This window comes from Argopecten irradians, chromosome 3, assembly GCF_041381155.1.
Source record: "Argopecten irradians isolate NY chromosome 3, Ai_NY, whole genome shotgun sequence".
In the NCBI taxonomy this organism is placed as follows: domain Eukaryota; kingdom Metazoa; phylum Mollusca; class Bivalvia; order Pectinida; family Pectinidae; genus Argopecten; species Argopecten irradians.
The window spans coordinates 19,273,838-19,301,773 of NC_091136.1; the positions used below are offsets into that span (position 1 = coordinate 19,273,838).

Here is a 27,936-nt window from a genome sequence, read left to right on the forward strand (position 1 = left end):
CCATATAATAAACGCGTTTGATTGGTCTCTTTTCACCACCGCACATTCACGAATAAGTCTCGGAGATAGCTCATCCGTCACAGCAGATCAGCCATTGGAAACCAAATTTGCATACCATTGTATGGTTACACGGGAAAAATAGTGAATAGATGTGAAGGATTTGAACATCAAACTGTTATTCATGTCTTTGGAGGACTTACAACACCCCCCTTCACTATTATTCGGACCTTTAATTGTTCTGAACCCTCACCAACGCTGATTCTGCGACAGGTTTCTTGGCATTTTGTCCGACGGAATTTTACGCGAGCGCCATTGGGAGATGTAATATTGTGGCCTTGGAACTAAATAAATGTACTCTCTCTTGATGACTTAAGACTACATATAATTATGAGTGGTCGTCCAAGGACAACTTCCATAACCGATGCTGGAAAAAGTGGTGCTCATGCCTCATTTGGAGGGGTGAAAACAGGGTTCAGTAAGTGATCAATTCTACATCAGTAGCATATAAATGGGTCACGGAAACAAGATGGCGACCGCCTGTTGTCGAGAATGGTTGAAAAAGATATCCGTAATTTGTCTGTTTCCCTCATTAGTATAACACAATCTCTTCTTTGAAGCTCGAGATATAGCAATATGTATTATACTGAATGTGAAACCGTTATTTTGTTTTGACCACCCTCTGTTTAAATGACATGGCAGTGTGTACATGGTAACCAGCTCTTATCATATTTATCATAATTATTTAGAAGTCAAACTTTTAGGTTTGTTTTACATGGTATGCTTTATCAAATACACTCTTGTTCTTTCTTAGTTGTGAATTTGTGATAGCTTGATGTTGTCAATGAAAATGAGCCTTGACAGGATAGTAATTTTGACACGACAGTCGCCAAAAAACCCCGAAAGATAATTGATTCCTAATTTGTGAACAACACTTGTGATCAGACACTAGACATAAAATACATATCTGGTGTAGACTCATAGCGCCCCAAGTTATTTTGCCCTGCTCCTGTTTGTCCTAATTGTTTTGCCTTTTTTGTGTTAGCTATCAAAGGGTATTTCAAATTTTACTTTAAAAATAGTAAATGCACTTTTCATATACACTGATATCACATTCAAAATTATCCAAGGTTTATCAAAACCCTTCAAAAATATTAATTCCAATTTAGCTAAAAACAACATGTACATTAATTGCCTGTGGGAATCAAACTGAAAAGCAACACCAACACTGATTTCTGTTTTAGCAGCATACTGAAATGTAATAGAAACAAACACTAATATTTAACCCCAAAATTCAGATTTAGGGTGAAACAACCCCGCATTTGGCAGACAGTATTTAGTTACAGCAAAAGAACCTGTCACCATGCAATCAGAGTGCAGTTTATAGATCTTAATTGTCTTTTATATAAACAGTAACATCAAGTATTTTTGTCCCAGGTTCATTTGAGGTAGAAATTATAATATTCATTGCATAGAAAATATTTCTTCTATTGCCAATGTAAAATTACTATTACCCATAGGGCTGGATCAATATATCGATACATATCGATTTTCAAAAGCGTATCAAATATCGATACGCAAACATCCTGTATATCGCTGTATCGTTTTAACAACCCAACCTACTTTTTTTCATTTTAGAAAGAGGAAATTCAAACAAAATTTATTCTAAAATATCATTCAAGTAAGACCATTTCAATCAAAAGGAAGTGTTTAAAGTATCTGTGTCACCTAAATGGATTAGAAATGTTGTTTCATGACTAAAAATAGGAAATGACAGAAATTAATCAACACAGATCAATTATACACTGAAACAATACACGATACATATTGACGATATACTGGACCTCTTTTTTCAAATTCAGTTGACCATTGTGTTTTGAATATTGTGACGATAAAAGACAATTTTGATAAAATATTCTATAACCTGGCAAAAACATACCAAAAATTTGATTTTGTTCACCATCTAGTATTGTCAATATGTATCGTATCGTTTTAGACCTTCCATTACCCAGCCCTAATTACCCATGTCCAGGGCTATCTTGAAATATAAATGCAAACCCTGTGTACTAATGTTTGATGTGAAATGACAAGCCATTGATAATGTAAAATTTTGCTAGGACTGTAAAGATACACTGCAGTGCATCTAAAACAACAAAATATTGCTTCGGATCATGATACATTTTGCACATATTTCAGTTCAATTTAGCTTTTGCACATATTTCAGTTCAATTCAGCTTATAGTTTTACCTGCAACTTCCAGAGTACGTAAGGTATACAACGCAAAATATGATTGGTTCTTTAGACAACAGTTAGCCAATAACTATCGCTGTAGTAGATTTGAAAGAGATTGAATTGCCCCTTAAACATCCTTCATGGTGCCTGTATGCAGGGTTTTTGCCAGGCCGTTATAGGGTCTGGTAAACAGACCCATATTGCCAATTGAAAAATAGCACTGTATTTTCCAAAATCAGTCACTATTAGAGCTGTTATCATATATCGGCATCGCGATATATCACGATTGTAGAGAAGAGACGACGATATCGTTAAAAAAATTATATCTACGATATCGTCGTCAGCCGTAACCCATCATGTGTTAGTTGGAAAGGAAACAAAAACATTGCACTGTCGGACACAGACAGAATCTGATTGACTTGTAAACAAACATCTAATTAAAAGTATCACAAATAAACGTTTGTTTTGATTAGGGTTGTTATGAGTACCCGGTTACGGGTCGGGTTGGGGATGTAACCGGGTCAAAAAATGTGTACCCGGGTACCCGTCAAAATAGGACAATTCGTCTGGATGTACGTAAACAAGTCTAGAACTTATATTAAAAGTATTACAAACTCCAACTAATTTGTATTTGTTTTCACTCACCAAGGATGAAACCTTATCTTTTCAATACATTTTAATTCTCATTACCGTCTTTTGATGCGAGAACAATCTAATTGACGGACATGTGCACTTAAATAGGTCACACTATAGTCATATCAGATAACACAAGAGACCGTCCGAATGTAGTACTTCCTGTTGCGCATGTGCAAAAACATTTCCTCTGGGACTGGTATAGCTACAGACACGCTGGCTAGACTGACACTTTACGGCAGCTCATTAGCAATTATGAAAGTCAAATAGAAATGAAGTAGACACTTAACGACTGAAGCTATCTTTACTGAACTCACATATGATTTCATCGAATCTCCGTCGATCAACCAATCTTTCCAAACAACAAACACAACGTAACCCAATTTGTTACAAAAGCAGTAGATCTGTGTCGAGTACCCGGGTACGGGTCGGGTACTAAAATTCGGGTACCCAGGGACAAAATTTAGTACCCGTGACAGCCCTAGTTTTGATGAATGTTTCACTTTATTTATTTACAAATTACACTCTATATTGTACTTTCATGATTGGTCCCCCAAACATGACTTATATTTCCATAAATTTCTTTTATATTTCACTGGGCAAAAATCGCGATATTATCGTGACGATATCGTCAAATTTTGACGATATCGCGATGCATATTTTCTCTACGATAACAGCTCTAGTCACTATTTCCCCAATCATGGCATAAAGTTAAAACCGCAAATGATGTCTCAATATACCTCTGGTATCAGTTATTAATATATAATGTCCTGTATGAGTCAATTCCACATGGGGAACATCCTTTTTTAATAGTTTATGTTCGCGGAAGCGTCCCAATTTCAGTGATTTCAAGTTCCACAACTTTTTGGACCTTGCAATCAAACGCACCTGAAAAATGGGGGCTATGACAGGTGAGTCGGCTGGCCGAGAGCGCAGGAAAACTAACCGGAGTACGGACGCAAAACATCAACCAGACATAAAAATAGGATTGTAAATGGCAATCACCAATTAATTAACACCTCAGGCACAATATCTTGGTCCAGCTGTCAGTTGGTATTTTTTGGCACGTGGCCGACTTTCAATGTGGTAATCGGTTGTAAATTAAAAATTTTGTTTGAATCCATACATTGTAGTTTGTGTATACATGTAGTATGTTTCATTTTCAAACGTCTTTGACAATTTACATAGGCCTAATGTATTTGCATTTTACCATAATTTCTGCATTGATCAGTTACATTTGTATATTCATAGTGTTTTATTTTGGACGCTCCATGGCCGACAAAGCATAAACAATACTCATTATTTGAACTATAATTTGTGTTTAATCGTGTATGTATATGTCTCATTTTCACAAAAAATAATATAAAATAATTTATTTTGTTTTTTGTGCTTGCACAATCAGTAAGTACTTCATTCGATATGACTTAGTGCCACAGATATTTTTTGGGGATGCAATTAATTGTTTTCATATTTTTAGCCCACCATCATCAGATGGTGGGCTATTCAAATCGCCTTTCGTCCGTGGTCCGTCGTCCGTCCGTCCTTCCGTCCGTCCGTCCTTCCGTCCGTCCGTCCGTTAACAATTCTTGTTACCGCTATTTCTCAGAAAGTACTAAAGGGATCTTTTTCAAATTTCATATGTAGGTTCCCCTATGGCCCTAGTTGTGCATATTGCATTTTGGGACCGATCGGTCAACAAGATGGCCGACAGGCGGCCATCTTGGATTTTGATAGTTAAAGTTTGTTACCGCTATTTCTCAGAAAGTACAGAAGGGATCTTTCTCAAATTTCATATGTAGGTTCCCCTAGGACCCTAGTTGTGCATATTGCATTTTGGGACCGATCGGCGAACAAGATGGCCGACAGGCGGCCATCTTGGATTTTGATAGTTAAAGTTTGTTACCGCTATTTCTCAGAAAGTACTGAAGGGATCTTTCTCACATTTCATATGTAGGTTCCCCTCGGACCCTAGTTGTGCATATTGCGTTTTGGGACCAATCGGTCAACAAGATGGCCGACAGGCGGCCATCTTGGATTTTGATAGTTAAAGTTTGTTACCGCTATTTCTCAGAAAGTACTAAAGGGATCTTTCTCAAATTTCATATGCAGGTTCCCCTAGGGCCCTAGTTGTGCATATTGCATTTTGGGACCGATCGGTCAACAAGATGGCGGACACGTGGCCATCTTGGATTTTGATAATTAAAGTTTGTTACCGCTATTTCTCAGAAAGTACTGAAGGGATCTTTCTCAAATTTCATATGTAGGTTCCCCTAGGGCCCTAGTTGTGCATATTGCATTTTGGGACTGATCGGTCAACAAGATGGCTGCCAGGCGACCATCTTGGATTTTGATAGTTAAAGTTTGTTATTGCTATTTCTCAGAAAGTACTAAAGGGATCTATCTCAAATGTCATATATAGGTTCCCCTAGGGCCCTAGTTGTGCATATTGCATTTTGGGACCGATCGGTGAACAAGATGGCTGCCAGGCGGCCATCTTGTATTTTGATAGTTAAAGTTTGTTACCCGCAATTTCTGAGAAAGTACAAAAGGGATCTTTCTCAAATTTCACATTTAGGTTCCCCTAGGGACCTAGTTGTGCATATTGTGTTTTGATACTGAATTGTCAACAAGACAGACGGCCATCTTGGATTTTGGTAGTGGAAGTTTGTTACCACTATTTCTCAGAAATTATTGAAGAGATCTCAAGCAAATTCCATACATAGGTTCCCCTAGGGCCCTAGTTATGCATATTGCGTTTTGGGACCAATCAGTCAACAAGATGGCCGTCTGGCAGCCATCTTGGATATTGATAGTTAAAGTTTGTTATTGCTATTTCTAAAAAAGGTACTGAAAGGATGTCTCTCAAATTTTATATGTAGGTTCCCTTAGGGCCTTAGTTGTGCATATTGCATTTTGTTACTGATAGGTCAACAAGATGGCTGCACGGCCGCCATCTTGGATTTCATTGTTGAAGTTTGTTACCACTATTTCTTAGAAAGTACTGCAGCGATCTGTCTCAAATTTTATGTGTAGTCGTGTTTGAAAAAGTTTGAAAAGCAGGGAAAAGATCCCTCTTTCCATTGTCAGACATAGATCATTCTTTGGTGGGCGCCAAGATCCCTCTGGGATCTCTTGTTATCTTGAAGTAAAAGTAGAAGCTCAAACTTTTTAATGGTGTACAGAAAGCAACTTTTGTAACTGAACAAAAAATACTAATTCGTCTGCTCTTTTCTTTTTGATAGAGAACAAATACTGTTTGTCAGCGGTGGAGTATCTTTAACATGCAATATAAATTACATGTACAGCATCAAAAATAATTAAAATGATAAATTTATCATTTTTTTTATTACTGAACACTGACTCAATAGTTAATGAATATTTTGAGTCAGACTTAATTTGAAATGATGATGATAATTTCCCAATTTTTTAAAAACACTGTAAATATTTTCCTAATTTTTGCTCAGGGTCCTTTTTCCAAAATAGCTGGCAAAAACCCTGGTTTGATAACATTTCAGGTTTGGAGTGTCTGCTTAAGACAAAAAAAAATTGCTCATGTCAAATTTGTTTTACAGACGTCAGTTGTAAGTCAGGAAACACGTTAAGTATGGCCATTTACTTGGGGGGAAAAAACCATGACATTTCGGGCGACAGTAACGAGGACTCAGTGTCCAGGCCATCTATGTCTATAATTTCGTTGTATCATATCTAAATGTATTGTATCATTAGTGAATACCGTGATATGTATCGTAAGGTGGCTTAGATGTATCATTGCAGCCCTGGTAACTGCCAGGGATCAATCTAGGTTTTGAAACTACCCTTTTTTAGCCCACCATCATCAGATGGTGGGCTATTCAAATCGGCCTTTCGTCCGTGGTCCGTCGTCCGTCCGTCCGTCCGTCCGTCCGTCCTTCCGTCCGTCCGTCCGTCAACAATTCTTGTTACCGCTATTTCTCTAAAAGTGCTGAAGGGATCTTTCTCAAATTTCATATGTAGGTTCCCCTAGGACCCTAGTTGTGCATATTGTATTTTGGGACTGATCAGTCAACAAGATGGCCGCCAGGCAGCCATCTTGGATTTTGATAGTTAAAGATGCTCCACCGCCGACAGAGCATAAATGATGTTAATCATTTGAACAATAATTGGTGTTTAATCGTATATATATATGCCTAATTAACACAAAAAATAATATAAAATAATTTATTTCGCGTTTGGTGCATGCGCAATCAGTACTTCATTCCATATAGGATATAGTGTCACGGAATTTTTTCGGGATGCAATTAATTATTTTTCATATTTTTAACTTGAAGTAAAATTAGAAGCTCAAACTTTTCAATGGTGGTGATGGTGTAAAGTAAGTTACTTTTGTAACTGGAGAAAAATACTAAATCGTCTGCTCCTGTTTTTTATAGTGAAAAAATACCATTTGTCAGCGGTGGAGCATCTTTAAAGTTTGTTACCGCTATTTCTCAGAAAGTACTTAAGGGATCTTTCTCAAATTTCATATGTAGGTTCCTCTAGGACCCTAGTTGTGCATATTGCATTTTGGGACTGATCGGTCAACAAGATGGCCGCCAGGTAGCCATCTTGGAATTTGATAGTTAAAGTTTGTTACCGCTATTTCTCAGAAAGCACTGAAGGGATCTTTCTCAAATTTCATATGTAGGTTCCCCTAGGACCCTAGTTGTGCATATTGCATTTTGGGACTGATCGGTCAACAAGATGGCCGCCAGGCAGCCATCTTGGATTTTGATAGTTAAAGTTTGTTACCGCTATTTCTCATAAAGTATTGAAGGGATCTTTCTCAAATTTCATATGTAGGTTCCCGTAGGACCCTAGTTGTGCATATTGCATTTTGGGACTGATCGGTCAACAAGATGGCCGACCAGCTGCCATCTTGGATTTTGATAGTTAAAGTTTGTTACCGCTAATTCTCAGAAAGTACTTAAGGGATCTTTCTCAAATTTCATATTTAGGTTCCCCTAGGACCCCAGTTGTGCATATTGCATTTTGGGACTGATCGGTCAACAAGATGGCCGACCAGCAGCCATCTTGGATTTTGATAGTTAAAGTTTGTTACGGCTATTTCTCAGAAAGTATTGAAGGGATTGTTCTCAAATTTCACATGTAGGTTCCCGTAGGACCCTAGTAGTGCATATTGCATTTTGGGACTGATCAGTCAACAAGATGGCCGCCAGGTAGCCATCTTGGATTTTGATAGTTAAAGTTTGTTACCACTATTTCTCAGAAAGCACTGAAGGGATCTTTCTCAAATTTCATATGTAGGTTCCCCTAGGACCCCAGTTGTGCATATTGCATTTTGGGACTGATCGGTCAACAAGATGGCCGCCAGGTAGCCATCTTGGATTTTGATAGTTAAAGTTTGTTACCGCTATTTTTCAGAAAGCACTGAAGGGATCTTTCTCAAATTTCATATGTAGGTTCCCCTAGGACCCCAGTTGTGCATATTACATTTTGGGACTGATCGGTCAACAAGATGGCCGACTGGTGGCCATCTTGGATTTTGATAGTTAAAGTTTGTTACCGCTATTTCTCAGAAAGTATTGAAGGGATTGTTCTCAAATATCATATGTAGGTTCCTCTAGGACCCTAGTTCTGCCTATTGCATTTTGCGACCACCATCTTGGATTTTGATAGTTTAAAGTTTGAAAAGCAGAAAAAAGAAGTGTAAGTTTGAAAAGCAGAGAAAAGATCCCTCTTTCATTTGTCAGACATAGATCAATCTTTGGTGGGCGCCAAGATCCCTCTGGGATCTCTTGTCAAAATAGGGAAAAGTTTGGCAAATGTAGAAGAATTCGACTCTTCTTATTTTTATCCAAAATTATATTCATTTTCAGGAAAAGGAACTGTAAGACAACTAATTTAATTATTTAGATTTAGTAAAGCAAGAATAATTATAAGCTTAATAATGAAAAATTTGAGTTTATCATAAAATATGCAGCTGTATGATAAATATTAAGAGATTGGTAAACAAAAATCTAAAAAAAGATTTATGAAAAGTAAGTCATAGGGGAAATCTTGTTATAAAGCATTTTTAGCTTCAAATAGGGGAATTCATTCCTTGAGGGGAAACTACCCATAAACAGTAGTAAATCAGAGCTAGATTGATCCCTAACTGCACATTTCAAGTCCTGCAGTATTATTACAATTAATTTTGAAATGATACAAGGGGGTGAGGGTGATGGGCATGGTGGCATAGTAGTAAAGATTCCCCAACATGTACGTCACCACAAGCCCTCCACCTTTGGGTCATGAGCCTGAATCCCATTTGAGGCAGGTGCCAGGTACTGACTGCCAGTCAGTGGTTTTTCTCCTTGTATTGTTTTTCTCCATGGCCACCAACAAACCTGGTACATGTACGTCCTTGAATAACCCTGGCTGTTAAAAGAACATTAAACTAACAGTTTGAAGGACAGTCCTTAGAATGTTATATAATGGGGTGGACGTTTTGCCTTGTGTGTATCGGTTTGAGGCTAGCCAAGCTAGTTTTGTGCTTGCTTTGCATGACAGATGTCTTGATGTAACCCAACTTGGTTACTTTATGCCAACTTGGTCATCTTGCAAAACTTCATTTGTTAACTCATTTGAACTGTAGACTACTTGCATTAACTTTAAAATTATAGTCCGTTTGATAAAACCTAAAAACTCCTATAAGGGCGCCTTTTGGTGAATTTAATACCTGCAGAGTGGACCCTTTTAATATTATGGTAATTATGAACTGCACCACATGCAGACACCCTTTCTAATTGATTATAATAAATTCGATGCTTTACTAGCTAATGAGCACTATACTAGTGTAATATCATGTGACTATGGTCCAATTAGAATATTAATGTAGACTGTCGAAAAACGTCATTCATTGATTCCATAATTCAAACTAATGTAAGGCAGCTGTGCTTGGATAAATTTACGCCTTCAATTCCCCATATCTCTTTAAGCATATTTTAAGAAAATGATAAGGCCCTCAATTGAATTATTCCGTCTTTGCATATTACAGAGTTAGCTCCCCTGCGGGTAGGTATCAATTGTTACGTCATTATTTTGTAAGCGCAATTCACGTCGTTTTGTCCGAAACGTATGACGTCATAATCAATACCTACGTATACCCACAAGTGTAGATAATTCTGTAATATATATGCAAATTTGGAATACAGAGAGTGAGAGAATCCCAATTTATCCGAGGAAAAGTATCTTATATATATATATAATATATATATATATATATAACACCCATGGTGTTCTATATATCCACAATCCTAATTAGATGCAGTCAAAGTAAGGCCATACAGAAAATCTATTTTTTGTTGACTTTGTAATTATATGTGTACTGCATATAACCGTGGTAATTATTTGTAATGATTAATTACTTAATATTATATTACGAAATGTTTATCCATGATTAATCAGTGGTCAAATGGAAGAGTGGGCAATTCATTTACAACAAGCTTAAGATTAGTATATTTCATAGATCTAGACTTCCATTAATAAATATTATATATAATAGTTTTAATTCTCCATCTTCTATATATATGCTTTAATCTAAAAATATAATAGAGCTCTACAGTTGTTTCAAAATATTTTTGACCATATTTAACCAAATTCTTCTACAGCAGCTTCCAATAAATAGCTATTTCTTTACTGCTTTACTTCTCATCAGATTTCATTCTCTTGAGGTTATTAACTGAATGTCTTAATTAAATGCCATTGTATTAAGGGTGTGCTGATGTAAAGGTTTTAATGGTAGAACAAAAATAAACCCATCAACCATTACAATCTGATGAATAACAATAAGACAATTACCTGTGGAGGCTGATAAGGCAATAAAAAGCCTGAACAATATGCATACAAGTAGCTTACAATGCGAGGAAATTGAGATGCGAGTAGACTTTTTAATCAATCCTTGGTTTACTTGTGACTTGGACCCAGACTCTCCTGACAGCGGATCACTGAACCCAGTGATCACACAGCTAGGAAATTACATTTTCTTAACAATTTTCACATCAACGTTTGTGGGAGAATCTGACTGTTCTAGTGTCCTGTTTGTTTTCTAGTGGTCATTACTCCAGAATCCCAGTTAAAACGGCCCCACTGTAAAAACGGCCCCAGTCAGAACGGCCCCACTGCAATAACGGCCCCAGTCAAAACGGCCCCGTTACAAAAAATGTTTAAAAAGGGAACATATGTTTATTTCAACTTATATTCAGCGTTGATTTTGTTTATTTTATTTAAAAGAATTTATATATTGTCTTGTACATTATAATGATAGAAAATACGAAACACGGCACCAAGGATGTACATGTATATGAGACATATAAATCCTTGACGGCACTAATTTGTAACTAATCATTTCATTATACATGTAGAATTTATACCTAGATATTCTACAATGCTTGTTACAGTGAAATTGTTTAATATCTTTGATAGGTTTTCTTGCTCTGTTTTGTTCTTTCTTTTGTACAACGTATTTTTTTCAAATTGGAAACTGTTTATTCTAACAACACTACATTGTAAATTATACACCTCTGTAAAACATTTCTTTGGCAGAACAAATGTTAAATTATGGATACCTTTGTTTCTGATATTTTATTATTAGATCAACGAATGATCAAATTGGACGCAAATAGCCGTGAAATTGGTCACGGTTCTAGCGATATGTACATTAAGTCTTTTAATATAGTCAATGAAATATACGTGTTTAGAACGGACTGTGGGTCAAGCTTTATTTTTATTTTTCCATAGCCTCGGTAAAAAAAAACACTTTAATACAGATGGCTTTTGCTGGAAATACTTTCGAATTAACTTCATACAAACATCTTGTTATTGCATACATCTCGGTTATCTGCATGAGGTGTAAATATATATAGAAAGGAGAAGAAATCAGAGAATATTGCATTTTGCAATAACGATAGTGAGGGTGATTTTATTTCCTTAAAAGTGCAAAGTGTATGAAGATTTCATATTAGAAAACCATATTTTGTCCGATATTCCAACATGTTTAAGTTGGTTCAATTACTTAATGCTCAATTACATAATGCACAAAATATAGAAGAATAAAATAATCTTTGTAACTATATTTCATTAGCCCTAGAAAAGAACATAACTGTAATTAATGATAAGACCAAGTTTTGTGCTCTCTTTCGATCTCTACTACAATACATTTCAATTTTATCAAGAATGTATGTTTTTATCAAAGTTGTGTGAGTGTGGCGTATATCGTCGCTGTAAACCCAAAGGGCTGTATCTCCATTTGCCCACTTTTTATAATCTAATAATTAGCAGAATGTTGTGACAAAGATTATAGTCTATTTCAGAGAAGTTAACCTGGGTTTACCTGTGTTTTACCTGTGAATTTCAACTGTGATACGTACTGTACTCATGTAAAACTCAAGCCGTTCTCTTCGAAATTTCAGTGCATGTTATCATAATTCACATAATTAAAACTTATTTTAACGTCTTTCATAACTAAGAACAATACATTTGCTCAAATTCACTATATTTTTGACACACGTACATTTGATTTCTAATAGTTTAACAAAATGTTTCACATACTATCATTTGGACGTTTTCTATTTAATTAATGAGAAAGATAATCTATTTCTTGTTATTTCTTAGATACTGATATGTGAGCTACATGTAATTCGTTTTGTAAGATAATGTTACAAGCAAAACTTACCACATATTTTACAGTAAACATTTAAAAGACAAATGTATATAATCAACACACTGAACATATTGAAAAATTTTGCAATAATTAAAGATTTGAATATATTTATTACTTTAACTGCATTCTCAATACATGTATTTTCCGTTTGTCAAAATATCAAAAACTCCTACTAAACAAGTACAAGTAATTTCCGAGTTAAATGCAAGTTAAATGTTAAATGCTATCTTCGTCTCAAGCATACATGGATCGATGAGAAATCAATACTAAAAGTATTTTGAAGACATTTCAAATTGATTTCTTACTTAATTATTAGATCTACTAAAGTCAAACGCTGCTGGAGATCGTGGACGTTAAAAAAAATCATCATTTGCAACATCATTTACTTGTACCTGTATATGTAGGTATAAATTATTAACCTAACCAACCATCTTTAATAAGATAGACAAAAAACATGTTCATTCATTTACATTTACTTTTAATTAATCTCAATGTGTTCCGTCATAAGCTTTGTCTTATATCTGCCTATATAAATGTGAGGCCGTTTCGACTGGGGCCGTTTTAACTGGGGCCGTTATTGCAGTGGGGCCGTTTTAACCGTACTCCATTACTCCATACTTGTCATTATGGATAAATCAAGTTAAAAATGACCAACAGATGAAAAACTAATGACTTTACTGACCAATTCCAAACAAAATTACCAATGGTTGACAGCTGTACATAGTCTCTGACAATATGATCAGAGATAAATCTTACCGTTCAGAGGTAGTGGAACCCACAAAGAATGAATTCTCTTGCCTAAAATTTCTCTCTTGAATAAGAAAATAAAAATGTTTAAATACAATTTGTAGATTCCTTTTATCTCTTTAAGTTTACATAAAAAACAACATTGCCTTATCAAGTGCTGAATTTGAATTTAAGTATTATAGGTGTTGGAAGTGTTTAATATTGCAAGATATGTTCTTTATAAGTTAACTGTGTTTCAGGCAAAGATGGAAATAAGATAACCACTGTGGTGGCTACGGCGGGTACAGGACCTGACCGCCCGCAAGAAGTGTCCTACACTGACGCGAAAGTCATTGGTAATGGCTCCTTTGGGGTTGTGTACCAAGCCAAACTAGTCGAATCTTCGGAACATGTTGCCATTAAAAAAGTTCTCCAGGACAGGCGCTTTAAGGTCAGTATATAACTTGGTCTTTTGTGACACTGTGACTTTATTTGATAATGATATATATATATGTATCCCATAGTTGAAATTTTGATGAAAGGTAGGAAAGTATTAATACAAATTTCATAATGTCACTGTCACTGTATACGTGTGTAAATCCTTTTGGTTGAAATTCTGACATTAAAGAGAACAGTGTTTTGTTTGAACAAGTCTAATCTGTATAGGTTTGTTTCTCAAAGGCATGGGTTCTACAGATTAACTTATAGATAAACATTTAGTTATGATAATCTGACTTCAAATCCTTACACTTTTGATTTGTATTTATAATTTCAGAACCGAGAATTGCAGATAATGAGAAAGCTTGAACACCAGAATATTGTCCTGTTAAAATTTTTCTTTTATTCGTCAGGTGATAAGGTAAGCTCATTGTTGTCATAAACAGATATACAATATTTACTTTTGTTTGAAGACAAACCACTCTCAACACTAACAATGAAAGCAGTACTAGTTATAATTTCAATTGTAAGGATGTAAAATCATTTGAATTCAAATAAGACGGTTGATTAAAACACTAAATTATGTGAGTCTTGAATTTTACAATAATGATTTCTCTCTCTGTATGCTGTTGGAATATGTTGGATTGAATGTGTCTTTGATTAAAAATATTGTAAGTGATAACTTCTGATAGAAAGGTCACTGTCCATAAAACCAACTTGTTCTCTGTAAGGAAAGGTCTGTCAGACTCTTGAAAGCAATTATAAAGATGATTTTATTCAAATGATTATCTACAAGCGCTTCAATTAGTGAGATTCCTGGGGTGCTTCCAGTGTAGATATGTGGTCTAATTTGGGTCCCGAGACCATATGTTGTTATGTTAAAGGTTTCAGTCTTTGCAATACTGGTGTTTTGTACGTAAATTGTTCTATGTCTCCGGAGAGATTGCTCCCAGCCTGCTCTTTCTTGGTATTGATTTTTCTGTGGTTTGACCTACTCCTCTTTGTTCTTGCTCATATACCGCAGGGATGGGAAATTCTCTTAAAATGGTGATCACTGCTATCCTCTTAATCTTAAAATTAAAGGAAATAGTAAATTAGATAAGTGTTTGATTTAAAAATAGACCGTAGGAACTCAGCAGCATTTCTCAGTTGACAGTGTAAGAACTCAATCAGCCTTTAATCTTATCAATATCTAATTACGTCAGGAATTACTATTGACAGCTGGGTCACTCCAGCCATTGCACAGCTAGCTTTCCCCTTCTATCTGCCAATAATGATTTCTCTCTTTATTTATTACCACCACCATCCATTAACCTTGTGCAGCAAAATTCCATCATGTTGAAAAATATTTTGAATTATCAACAATTTTTATAAGGTTTATCAAAAAGTTTATCAAAAGGACATGAAAAAGCAGTTGTTATCTGTAGACTTGTTACTCTGATTTTATGGTTTCTAATATTAAAAAAACATCATTGTTTTGATGGTTGTAAGGATATTTTTCACTTTTCAGAGGTCAGATTTTATATTCCAAACTTTTACGTTTTCAGAAAGACGAAGTTTATTTGAATTTAGTGCTGGAGTATGTCCCGGAGACGGTTTATCGTGTAGCCAGACATTACAGTAAAAGCAAACAAACCATACCCATTATATATATCAAAGTAAGTAACATACTGTATCTACCTCATCATCACATAACTACCTTATTCTGCTGTCACACATGTCTGTAACATACAGTATCTACCTCATCATCACATAACTACCTTATTCTGCTGTCACACAAGTCTGTAACATACAGTATCTACCTCATCATCACATAACTACCTTATTCTGCTGTCACACATGTCTGTAACATACAGTATCTACCTCATCATCACATAACTACCTTATTCTGCTGTCACACATGTCTGTAACATACAGTATCTACCTCATCATCACATAACTACCTTATTCTGCTGTCACACATGTCTGTAACATACAGTATCTACCTCATCATCACATAACTACCTTATTCTGCTGTCACACATGTCTGTAACATACAGTATCTACCTCACTCATCATCACATAACTACCTTATTCTGCTGTCACACATGTCTGTAACATACAGTATCTACCTCATCATCACATAACTACCTTATTCTGCTGTCACACATGTCTGTAACATACAGTATCTACCTCATCATCTCATAACTACCTTATTCTGCTGTCACACAAGTCTGTAACATACAGTATCTACCTCATCATCACATAACTACCTTATTCTGCTGTCACACAAGTCTGTAACATACAGTATCTACCTCATCATCACATAACTACCTTATTCTGCTGTCACACATATATATGATACAAGTGGAGAGTCATTTCGCTGTTTTGCCGTCTAGCGCAGTGATATTCACCTACCTCGCAGTAATGAGAACGACGGCGAGAAACATAAGACGACATGCATGCGTTAGGAAATTAACATTTTATTTATTTCAATTAAATTGTTCAGATGGTGATGATACATGTAGTATCAGAATGGTATTAACTTTTGCAAGTTTACATAATTATGGATCTTGTTTGACATTTCCATTTTAGATATTAAAAGTTGTGTCCAAAAGGTAGTGGGCCTTTAATTAATGATCTTTTAGTTAAGATATTAAAATTTAAAAAAAAAAAAAATCTTTGACCCACCAAGAATTATAGATGTTCTTGTTACATGCTCTATTGATATAAACTGAACTGAAATAGATATTTGGTAAGAAAAACTGAGCTTGGAAAACTTTTGGTGACTTCTCAGTAAAATGTGCAATTGAACTTTAATCATGTGATAAAGATATATACCTAAATTATAGTTTGACTTTATGTACCTTATTTCAGCTATACATGTACCAGTTATTTAGAAGCCTTGCATACATTCATAGTCAAGGAGTTTGTCATCGTGATATCAAGCCACAAAATCTACTACTGGACCCAGAGTCGGGTATTCTGAAACTCTGTGATTTTGGAAGGTATGTAATGGTCGCTGTCTCATTGTTCTATGTCCCCATCACCATCTGTTCTAGCTGAACCAACCTTTGTTATGATATTCATAATGCACAAAGTTAACAAGCATTATTGCTTCAATGAGAAGAAATTTGAATATCTTTTTTTCAGAAAATAATCACAATAAAAATCTTTGAAGACTCGATTGTATATTTGTTACATTTCTAAATTAGTGTGTACTCTGTGCTTTTATTTGTTTAAAAAATTAAATTATGTGATTTGAATTTCAGTGCTAAAGTTTTAGTTCGTGGGGAGCCCAATGTTTCTTACATATGTTCCCGATATTATCGTGCACCAGAGCTGATATTTGGTGCTACCGACTATACATGTCAAATAGGTAAGCGATACTATAACAGGTTTGTAATCAAAATATCAAGCTGCACATTTCTGTAAATATCAGCTACAGTATTTTAGGGCTGGGTATTAGAAGGTCTAAAACGATACAATACGTATTGACAATACACTGAAACAATACACGATACGTATTGACGATACAGTGGACCTCTTTTTCAAATTCAGTTGATTTTATAACCAGGAAAAAATCTACCAAACATTTGATTCGGTTTATCATCTGTGTTAATAAATTTATGTCAATTTGTATTCTTAGTCATGAAAAGGCAGTTCTAATCCATCTAGGTGACACAGATGCCTTAAACACTTCCAATTGATTGAAATGCTCTTACTTGAATGATGTTTTAGAATAAATTTTGTTTGGAATTTCCTATTTCTATAACAAAAACAGTAGGGTGAGATGTAAAACGATACAGCGATATACAACATCGATATTCGATACACTGGTGAAAACCGATTACATATCGGTATATCGATATATTGATCCAGCCCTACAGTATTTATACCATTAAATTGCTTGGATTTTCTCCAGCTAAAATCTGCTATTAGACGTCTGATAGACATATGTAGGTCTTGACCTTGTGTCATTAATCTAATATAGGTACATCACCTATTTCAAACATGAGAATGATGCATACTGTAATTTCTTACAAATTATCCACAGACTATATAATTTAAAACGCTGATAATTGAAATCTATCTGATGAAGTATGCTATTTAAACAAAAAAATTTAAAACTGCTGGCTATATGAAATCTATATAACACATCACATACTATTATGAATTTCAGCAGATTTTCAAGTTTTAATCAAGAATGAAGGTACATTTCTCTCAATTGTGAAAGCACATCCACAAGAAATTCTAATCCTTGATTATGTCTTCCTTTGACTGTTAAGTACACTTAAGTATCATTGGATTCTTTGAGGTTTGAGTCTATGATTATAGAAGTAGATACTTGACTATCTAAATTTGATTTTTTTTTTTAAATTGGCACAATATTGATTTTCAGACGTGTGGTCAGCTGGCTGTGTTTTGGCCGAGCTGTTGCTAGGACAACCAATTTTCCCTGGTGACAGTGGTGTGGACCAGCTAGTAGAAATCATCAAGGTTCTAGGTACACCAACACGGGAACAGATACGCGAGATGAATCCTAATTACACAGAGTTCAAATTTCCCCAAATCAGAGCTCATCCCTGGTCAAAGGTACTTACTGTGAGTTTTAAAAATCAAATGTATCGTAGACCTGAACATTTCACAGTCCTTCAGTTCACCTGCAACGGTAAAGTCCGATGGGAGTCTGCCTGGTGTCAGCTAGTCAATCATTGATGACGTAAAAAAAAAGATAATTAGATTTCCAAAAAAGAAGAGTCATTTAATTAAAAGTTTAGAAGGAAAAAAAATCAGGCCAAAAGTTCAGTTTAAAAAACGAGAAAGAGAACTTTTGATCATTGACTATTAGCACTATTGTGGCATTGCCCGACCTAACTGTGTTTGTGGAACGGTTTGTGATGGACATGCATGGTGAAGGACAGGTCCGCTATACTCCATAGTGTTTACTGTTTTGTTTCCTCCCCTGTTCTACTGGCGAAAACAGTAATGGAAAGTGTCACCAGCCTAAAGTTATGAAATTCAATATTTACTGTTCGTTAAGTTAGTGAAATGGTTGGTAGTAGGATATATATAAATTCTAAAAAGAATTTTGGAGAATCAGTTTGAAGTTAACCGTCTGAAAAGAATTTTATTTCACCAGATCTATTAGTAAGGATATTTTAACTTGATGAGTTGATGAAGATAATTTCTCACTAAATATTGATTTTTCATCACAATTGTTGAGTGTACTTTCCATTCTGTTTTGTTTCGTTAGTAAGAGTTTAGTTTTTGTGTATGGTTGATTTTTTTTTTACCTTTTTTTTTCCACATATATGTGAAAACAGGACCTTGGTTTTATTTCAATTAAAATATTAGTTTGTTGAACTCTGTCCCAATTTTAAGACCAACTTTGCATATTCTTCAATAACCCATCCTCAACTCTGATGGGTTATGATCACTTACACCTCAACACCCTTTGAACATGTGGCAAAATTGAAGACAGTTCAGGAGAGAAGAACTGACCCAACACAGGCCTGCAGTGACTGAAGATTTATAGAGAATTATGCTCAATTTCAAAACCTTATAATGTACTATTATTTGATTCTTTTGATGTACATCCAAGAACCAAACTTCCTGTTTATGGACATCTGATGTCGCACGCAGAGCCTTCAGTTTTGCTATGACATATTCCAGGGGTGTAGATATCGTAAGCGATCATAAACTCTGGATATACAACGTGGATTTAATTATTTCAGCTGTTGACAAGTATTTTAATCTCTTAGCTAAATTATAAATAATCATTACCTTTAACTTATTCTTGTAAATATTGTTTTTGTTTGGGTTTTTTTTACCCAATTACATATATCAATATGTGATATTATATATTCTACTTGTTGTTTCCCTTCTCCTGTCAAGATATTTTGAAATGATATATATGTATATAAACTGTATGATTTATGCAAAAGGCTGTTTTTCGTCATTAACAAAAAAATAAGGAATATGATTTTCAAAATTACGACCGTGTGGCTTTGTACTATATTTAAAACAAAATTCATAACAGCAAGTCATCACACTAACAAACTGCATGATTAGATCATACACTTGTATGAATTTATTAATTACTACACAAGGTGTTAGAAGCAAAAACAGTCTACAGTTAGTCAAGCATAGACTACAGTTAGTCTAATTAAATCTGCACTTAAAATTAGTCCAGATCAGTCTACTATTAGTATAGTCTAGTAAATATTTCCCTTGTACTAAAAAGGAGATTTTTAGCCCACCATCATCAGATGGTGGGCTTTTCAAATCGCCCTGCGTACGTGGTCCGTCGTCCGCCGTCCGTCCGTAAACAATGCTTGTTATCACTATTTCTTAAAAAGTACTGCAGGGATTTTGTTCAAACTTCACATGGAGTGTCCCCTTGGTCCATATTTGTGCCATACAGATTATGAGGCTGATCTGAAAAACAAGATGGCCGCCAGGCAGCCATCTTTGATTTTGGCAGTTGAAGTTTGTTATCGATTTTTCTTGATAACTACTGAAGGGATTTTGTTCAAACTTCACATGGAGGTTACCCTTGGTCCCTAGTTGTGCCATACAGATTTTGAGGCTGATCGGAAAAACAAGATGGCCGCCAGGCAGCCATCTTGGATTTTGGCAGTTGAAGTTGTTATCATTATTTCTTGAGAACTACTGAAGGGATTTTGTTCAAACTTCACATGGAGTGTCCCCTTGGTCCCTTGTTGTGCCATACAGATTTTGAGGCTGATAGAAAAAACAAGATGGCCGCCAGGTGGCCATCTTGGATTTTGATAGTTAAGGTTTGATATCCCCATTTCTCAAAAAGTGCTGAAGGGATCTTTCTCTAAATTTAATATGTAGATTCCCCTAGGGCCCTAGTTGTGCATATTGTATTTTTGGACCAATCGGTGAACAAGATGGCCGCCAGGCCGCCATCTTGGATTTTGATAGTTAAAATTTGTTATCGCTATTTCTCAGATAGCACTGAAAGGATCTGTCTCAAATTTCATATTTAGGTTCCCCTAGGGACCTTGTTGTGCATATTGCATTTTGGGACCGATCGGTCAACAAGATGGCCGCCAGGCAGCCATCTTTGATTTTGTTATTCAAAGTTTGTTATCGCTATTTCTCAGAAAGTACTGAAGGGATCTGTCTCAAAATTCATATGTAGGTTCCCCTAGGGCCCTAGTTGTGCATATTGTGATTTGGGACCGATCGGTCAACAAGATTGCTGCCAGGCAGCCATCTTGGATTTTGATATTCAAAGATTGTTATCGCTATTTCTCAGAAAGTATTGAATGGATCTTTCTCAAATTTCACATGTAGGTTCCCCTAGGGCCCTAGTTGTGCATATTGTGATTTGGGTCCGATTGATCAACAAGATGGCCGCCAAGGAGTCATCTTGGATTTTGATAGTTGAAGTTTGTTACTGCTATTTCTCAAAAGGTACTGAAGCGATCTGTCTCAAATTTTATATGTAGTATGTTTGAAAAAGTTTAAAAAGTAGAGAAAAGATCTATCTTTCCTTTGTCAGAAATAGATCATTCTTTGGTGGGCGCCAAGATCCCTCTGGGATCTCTTGTTATTATAGTCTTGTATAGATCTCCCTTTTGCTCATAAAGAGATTCTTAACCCATGAAAGGAGTTGTTTTTGAAATCCGTTGTTAATTCAAACTCAAAAAATCTTTTTAATTCAAAGTATTTTTTGGTCACGACTATATTTTGAAGTAAACTTAACCACATACTATTGGGATAGGTTGGAGATTTATCCCATTAGTCAGTCAGCTGGTTTCACTATGATATAACCATTCAAATGGATGAAACATTCCAGTAAAATTTGTATGCAATCTTAATATCTGTTATATATATATAAGAGCCAATAAAACAGTGAATCAAACGATATAGCCTTTAGTATGAGAAGTAACTCTCCCCTGTATCTGTCATATTTCCAGGTATACTGGTAGACATTTACTGGTACATGTATGTATAATGATGTTACATATGGGCAGCTATTGTGAAAGAAACTGTTAAAGTACCATTTGTTCATACTGATAAATGATAAATATTTAAGTTGACCAATGGAAAATGAAGTTTTACCTTTTTCATCATAGAAACAAATATCCATACTACTGTAGCCTTAAATATGAGAATAGTTTTAAAAGCATACCGGTATTTAGTAAAAATAAGTTTCCATTCTGTATTAATATAAGCTATGAGGGTTAAGATAGATTTGATTCCATGTGCTGATATACAACATTATAACGCAATACGCATGGTTTCTAGTTACTTGTGTAATCTTTTTCATTAGCTTGAAATTTAATGTGATGACTTGACATCAGTAACAATGACATGATGTCAGGATTTCAGAAAGTCATTAAATAATGGCTTCCAATGGATTTTTGTGACAAAATTTGATGTTGAATTTCTTTGAAATGTAGGTTGTTGTAGTAATGTGTTAAAAAGTATTTTAAATGCGTGTCCATTTCATATGATATTTTATGAAAAGCATCTCAAAGTTAAAATTTTTGCTCTTTATGTCTTGCAAAAATAAAAGCTAAGACTCGTTTCATAAAATCTCATTTGTAATGAACACTCATTTAAAATCATTATATATTTTATTTGAGTTAAAATAGATGACTTGTGTGTTTATGTTTCTAGATTTCTGATAGCCTCCATTCTGGGTAAAGATAGATTTGACTCCTGTCTCTATTTGTCTTTATTACAGGTGTTTCGACCACGCACTCCATCTGAAGCCATACAACTGGTCAGTAGACTTTTGGAGTATACTCCCGGCTCCAGGATCAGTCCTCTTGAAGCTTGTGCACACACATTCTTTGATGAGCTACGAAAACCTTCCACTCGACTACCCAGTGGCAAAGAATTGCCGCCTTTATTCAACTTTACTCCGCAAGGTAAGAAATTAATAGGCAAAAAAAGTCTACAGGTATTTGTCTACAATTAAATTTCAATTTTTTTTTTTAAATAGAGGAGAGCCATGTAAAATTTTCCAGGGCTGTTCCATTTCATCCCCCCCCCCCCCCCCCCCCCCCCCTTGTCATGCTCAATCATTGATGTCTTATGGTCATTAATAAATTTCCTATTACATTTATAACAGTAAAACACAGTTATAAGTAAAACACACATCTGGGGTCCGAAAAATCATGTTGTTATGATAAACATATATAGTTTGTTTATACATAACAGACAACTTATAGGAACCTTGACAGGAAATGAAAATTAATGTGATATAACCACAAAGTTGTCATAAGGGTGTTTCTTATATACATGTTTTACTGTATAAAGCTCATCATGACATGTCTCTACTAGCTATAGATGTATAAAGATAAAGGATAAAGAAGATATTTTATGGTAAAAGATATATAAAGTATATGGATTTTAGTAAAAGGAATCGTTCACAGATTTTGAAGTTCATATCTAGTGTATGATGTATAATATATGCCTTTAGATTGAAAGACAGATTCATGTACAAGATGCTGGCTTCGTTGTGTAATTACTTCAAAGCCCTTTGTTTTTATTTTACAGAAATTCAAATTCAGCCTGCATTGAATAATGTTCTCATACCTCCACACTACCGTAGCACAAATGCGACAACTGGGGGAGGAACCCCCGAGACTGGAGTGGCAAATCCTGGAGGAGATGCCACAGATACTCAGGGGGCGGCAGCTGCCGGCAACGCATAACTAATGCTCTCTACTAGACACTGCAAAGTAATCATATTTAAGTGTTCGTCTCACATTGAGTCAAGTTTGTGGTACGATACATTTAAACTTTAACCACAGATAAACCGTTAGAATCTACAGTGATGACCCAGAAACAACCTAGAGTGAGTGGACCGGGAGTTGGCTGACATGTAGTCAGGAGACAGATAACAGGTTTACAAGTGGATAGGCAAAACTGCCATTTCGTCACAACAAGACATGAAGAAAATCTAGAAGACAGCCAGGGATGACTAACAATCATTTCTTTCAAGGATGCATTCTGCTAGGTATCAATATTTCAGTACGGAATGGAATCGACGTAACCTGTTTAATTATAAGTAGCTGATAAATGACAAAAACAGTGGTGTTTTGACAAAAATGTTGTATGTAGTTGTACATGTGTATAGCTGGAGAGATGGACTCCCTACTACATATAAACCAAGAAGGTGTTACCTTGTGACAGAGTATATGTTACGAGTACCGATGATACTTAGAAGTAACTACTGAATCTGCCATTTGTTTAATGACTGATTACTGGTCCATATGATCACCAGGTGTAGAAGTTGTTAGTCTACTTGTGTCTGCTGGCTGGTGTAAGAACAAATGCCTCGTGTTGGCATTCAGTGTTTTCAGTGACAAAAGAAAAGCTTATTTCTTCAGTATGGCCATTATACACTTAGTAATTGTATGGTGGGATGATTAGTAACTACTGGGAAGGTGTATAATTTGGTAGAAATTAAGGAATTCAAAAGGTTTTTTGCGGAAAGTCATTTACCATATATATTTAAGAATTAACCACCTGTGATGAAGGTTTAGTCTCTATATGAGATCCTAGTTCAGATAAAGACATAATTTAACTGTGCATGTGGACTGTAAGAGGTGTGTCCGAGTGAGAAAAGTTCGGAAGATGTATGTGCTTGAATGATCGGAGAACGTTTTGAAGGGGTCAATTTTAAATTATGAATTTTTATGTCTGTTTTGGCAGACTATGAAAATCTTTGGTGAAGCCATTGATTGGTTTTAGTCAGTAATGCTTTAATAAATGTGTATGAATGTATATAGCAGTCTGCTTATATAGACTCCTCATGATGGAGATGAGCTATGGGACGTTCCAAAATGTCTGTGTACAAGGTGTGGGTGGTACTATCGCCCACTACATATTCAAACATGACTGTATGAGGAATGCTAGAGGAAATCTCAATACACCTGCCTCCTACCCCTTCAACACAGAAAATTTTAGAATAATCCTAAGCAATATATCAGCTTCTTGAAGCACTGAATTAGAACCTATTTATAAAGTTATAGCCATTTCGTGGTAGTTCCTAATTGAAACATTCTTGTTCATGCTCAGTTATACAACTTGATAATGACAGAATGAACTTTTAAAATGTGCATGATGTGAGATTTGTACTCTCTCAATTGTTATATGGTCTTTTATCGATAAATTTTATTCACCATTGTATTAAGAGAAAACAATTTTATGAAATTTTATCTAATGAAACCAGATGTGCACATTTTTATTCAATTCATATAACTCAATAAAGCTAGTTAAACTTAGAGTTATGAGTGTTAAACGAATTGGAATAAAAGTTTCCAGAATAGATTACCATCATAAAACTTCATAATTTTTTCTCAAATTCTGTTAGTCTTGTTGATGCCAGTTGGAATTTTCACCGATTGAGTAATTTATTGCTAAAGAAATACATTCTGATATTTTTTGACTAGTGGGTAAAACTAATTCATTGATGTAATTTTTATAGTGCCAACTAATTACTAATTAAATGTTGATTCTTTTTCTTTACGTAGGTGAACAATTCTTTAATTTCTCATGTGTTCAGAAAGATTTACAAGGTATCATATTGACATTCTTTGCACCAATACAAAAGTTCTTTGGAGGTAGCATATTTTACATAGAGAAAAAGAATGAATTTTGAAGAGCAAAATGTTGGATGATCGTAAATGCATGCTAATACTTGTCATAAATATTAAAAGGCTGACTGCTGCTGATGAATATTCATGAACTGGTATCATGTGCTATCAGTATTTCATTGTGCTGTAAAAGTGAAAGATGTTTTATGCATGGCCATAGAAAAGGAAATTTACAAAGTTTGATGCAGATTTTCAAAACTCTACCAAATTAAAATTATTTTATTTTGTTTAGAAATGTGTTGCTGATATTAAATGAAATACTTTTATTTTGGTAAGTTTTAAATAGAGGCATTGTTATTTCATTTTTTATAGAATTTTCACTTTCTTTTTTATTATAATTGTTAATTTGTATCTTTCAAGGAGACCATTCCAGGAGAAGATTAAATGTGGCGGTAATTCTGTACATTGTCACTCAGTATCACGCAACTGTATGAATTACCAGTAATATATTAATGTCTTGTGTATCTTTATGGCTATAGGCCATATACAGGGGAAAGGGACATTGTTGCTACTTCAGCAGCTGGGTAAATCTAAACCAATGAAATTCATTTAAAAAGGGAAATGTTGAGTGAAACCAATTTATTTCATTTTAAATAGTAAGCATTTAATGTGATTAGCATGGTAAATTTTTGTATGTGTGAATTTTTAAAGAGTGTCATTCGGGTGAAGGGGGTGTGATAGTCTTTGTCAATCCTCAGCACTATGTGTGAAGGGGGTATGATAGTCTTTGTCGATCCTCAGCACAATGTGTGAAGGGGGTGTGATAGTCTGTCGATCCTCAGCACTAAGTGTGAAGGGGGTGTGATAGTCATTGTCAATCCTCAGCACTCCTTGTGAAGGGGGTATGATAGTCTTTGTCGATCCTCAGCACTATGTGTGAAGGGGTTGTGATAGTCTTTGTCAATCCTCAGCACTATGTGTGAAGGGGGTATAGTCTTTGTCAATCCTCAGCACCAAGTGTGAAGGGGGTGTGATAGTCTTTGTCGATCCTCAGCACTATGTGGCTTTTAGTCATACTAACAGATCATGTGATCCAGTGATTGTCTGTAGAAGAGTGATCAGTGTCATGTCACAATACTTTCTTTTTGTTTTATAAATAATATTTAAGACAAGTAAATAAGTTTTTTTTTCTTTTCTTTCTGCAATAAAGAAAATGTGACACTTTGTTATAATGATGCATGAATTTGTGGAATGGAAAATTGTATCACTCCATGAAGACTACTAGTTGAAAGTGTATAAAACTAACATGAAAATAGTTTGTGTGCATGTAATGCACCGGTGCCAATTAGTTAACACTTTGTTAGTGTATTTGTTGGCCGTGCAATGTGTCCTGAACTATAGCCCAATCAGTACAGATGTTTTTTCAGCAGAATTTATGAGTCTAGCATACTTGTGTTGAGATTCATAGACTGAGTACACATCACACCACATTTCAATATGTCTTCAGAAGTATGTAATAATAATATTAGATAAAAGGTGAATCTTTTAATAAATGTATGATAATTTTTATTTTTGAATGAATTTCATATCGAGTAGTCATGCTTTACTTTAGTGAGTAAAAAGAACAAATTTTTCAGCACAGATTTTTTTTTTTTTTTTGCTAGCGATTTTGTTTTGTGAAAGTGTAATTTTATGATTTATAAGTGCTCTCAAATAATACCTTTATAGGCTAATTTACTGATGAATGAGATGGACTCTTGCCCCAGCATTGACTAACTTATGCAGTAGGATCTGATAACTTTTGTGGTAATGTTTAATGTAACAATTGCTCGTTGTGGTATGTCAACACCAACATTTGAATGTCCTTGTGTCCCTCTGTCTGTAGTAATTTTTTAATCTATTTCAGCTGTGTATTTGAATGAGAATCTGTTGGACACGTGAATGTAGTATTACTGGGCTTAGAAAATAAACGTCTGTGAACAGTCAGATTTTTTACAAGCCTATCCTTCACTTCTCAAAAAAAAAAAATTCATGCATTATGAGAATTGTGATTTTTTAAACATAGGATATGAGTGAATTAATCACTTTTTATGATTTTTCATTGAGAGGCTAACTAGGTATCAAACCAAACTAATTCATCCAACCCTCGCCCCTCCACAGTCTGTACTAAGGTCCTTAGTGCACCAGTGAGGGGTTCACACAGCCATCATACATATATATGTCGTCATAATTCTACAGTTGTAAATAAAAAGAAGAAAAACATTTCAATAGACTTATTATTATTTTTACTCCAAGAATACATTTCCTTTATTTTCCAAGCAAAAAAGATGCAATTTTGTCAGGTATATGGTGAAGCTTTTTACGAAATTCACAGACCTGTAATATGGTTCTGACCACTACCACACTTCACATCCTAATCCTATGTATCACATAACTGCCGGGTCAGCCATGTCTTAAATGTCTTAGTACATTTTGTATTGTGATATCAAAGGTAACACAATATTGTCATACGATTGTCCCAGTAGATGGAAACATCAAATCTGAGCCTGATTTTGTCACTCATATATAAAAACAAAATTGAAAGTTTTGTCTTTTTTCATAAATACTAGTTATGCGATAATCAAAATCTTTCACTTATGGCTTATGTAATGTGTAATTTAT

General features: G+C 35.0%; 1 protein-coding gene across 2 annotated transcripts; it reads left to right on the forward strand.

The window, feature by feature from the left end:
• Positions 1-52: 52 nt before the first annotated feature.
• Positions 53-27,543, forward strand: LOC138317758 (glycogen synthase kinase-3 beta-like). 2 transcript variants are annotated; one of them, XM_069259638.1, is made up of 9 exons: positions 53-475; positions 13,528-13,718; positions 14,043-14,126; positions 15,253-15,363; positions 16,562-16,692; positions 16,957-17,063; positions 18,087-18,289; positions 22,413-22,599; positions 23,231-27,543. In XM_069259638.1, the coding sequence occupies exons 1-9, from the start codon at positions 388-390 to the stop codon at positions 23,386-23,388; spliced, it is 1,260 nt and encodes a 419-aa protein (XP_069115739.1). In that variant the 5' UTR covers positions 53-387; the 3' UTR covers positions 23,389-27,543. The 2 variants fall into 2 exon arrangements, with proteins under 2 accessions (XP_069115739.1, XP_069115740.1); XM_069259639.1 differs by having other exon boundaries at positions 55-475; positions 18,087-18,280.
• The last annotated feature ends 393 nt before the right edge of the window (positions 27,544-27,936 follow it).

Coding starts and splice junctions, on each gene's coding strand:
- LOC138317758 (XM_069259638.1), top strand. CDS start 388: ATGAGTGGTCGTCCAAGGACAACTTCCATAACCGATGCTGGAAAAAGT. Junction 15,364..16,561: donor TACCCATTATATATATCAAA/GTAAGTAACATA, acceptor ACCTTATTTCAG/CTATACATGTACCAGTTATT. Junction 18,290..22,412: donor CCTGGTCAAAGGTACTTACT/GTGAGTTTTAAA, acceptor TCTTTATTACAG/GTGTTTCGACCACGCACTCC.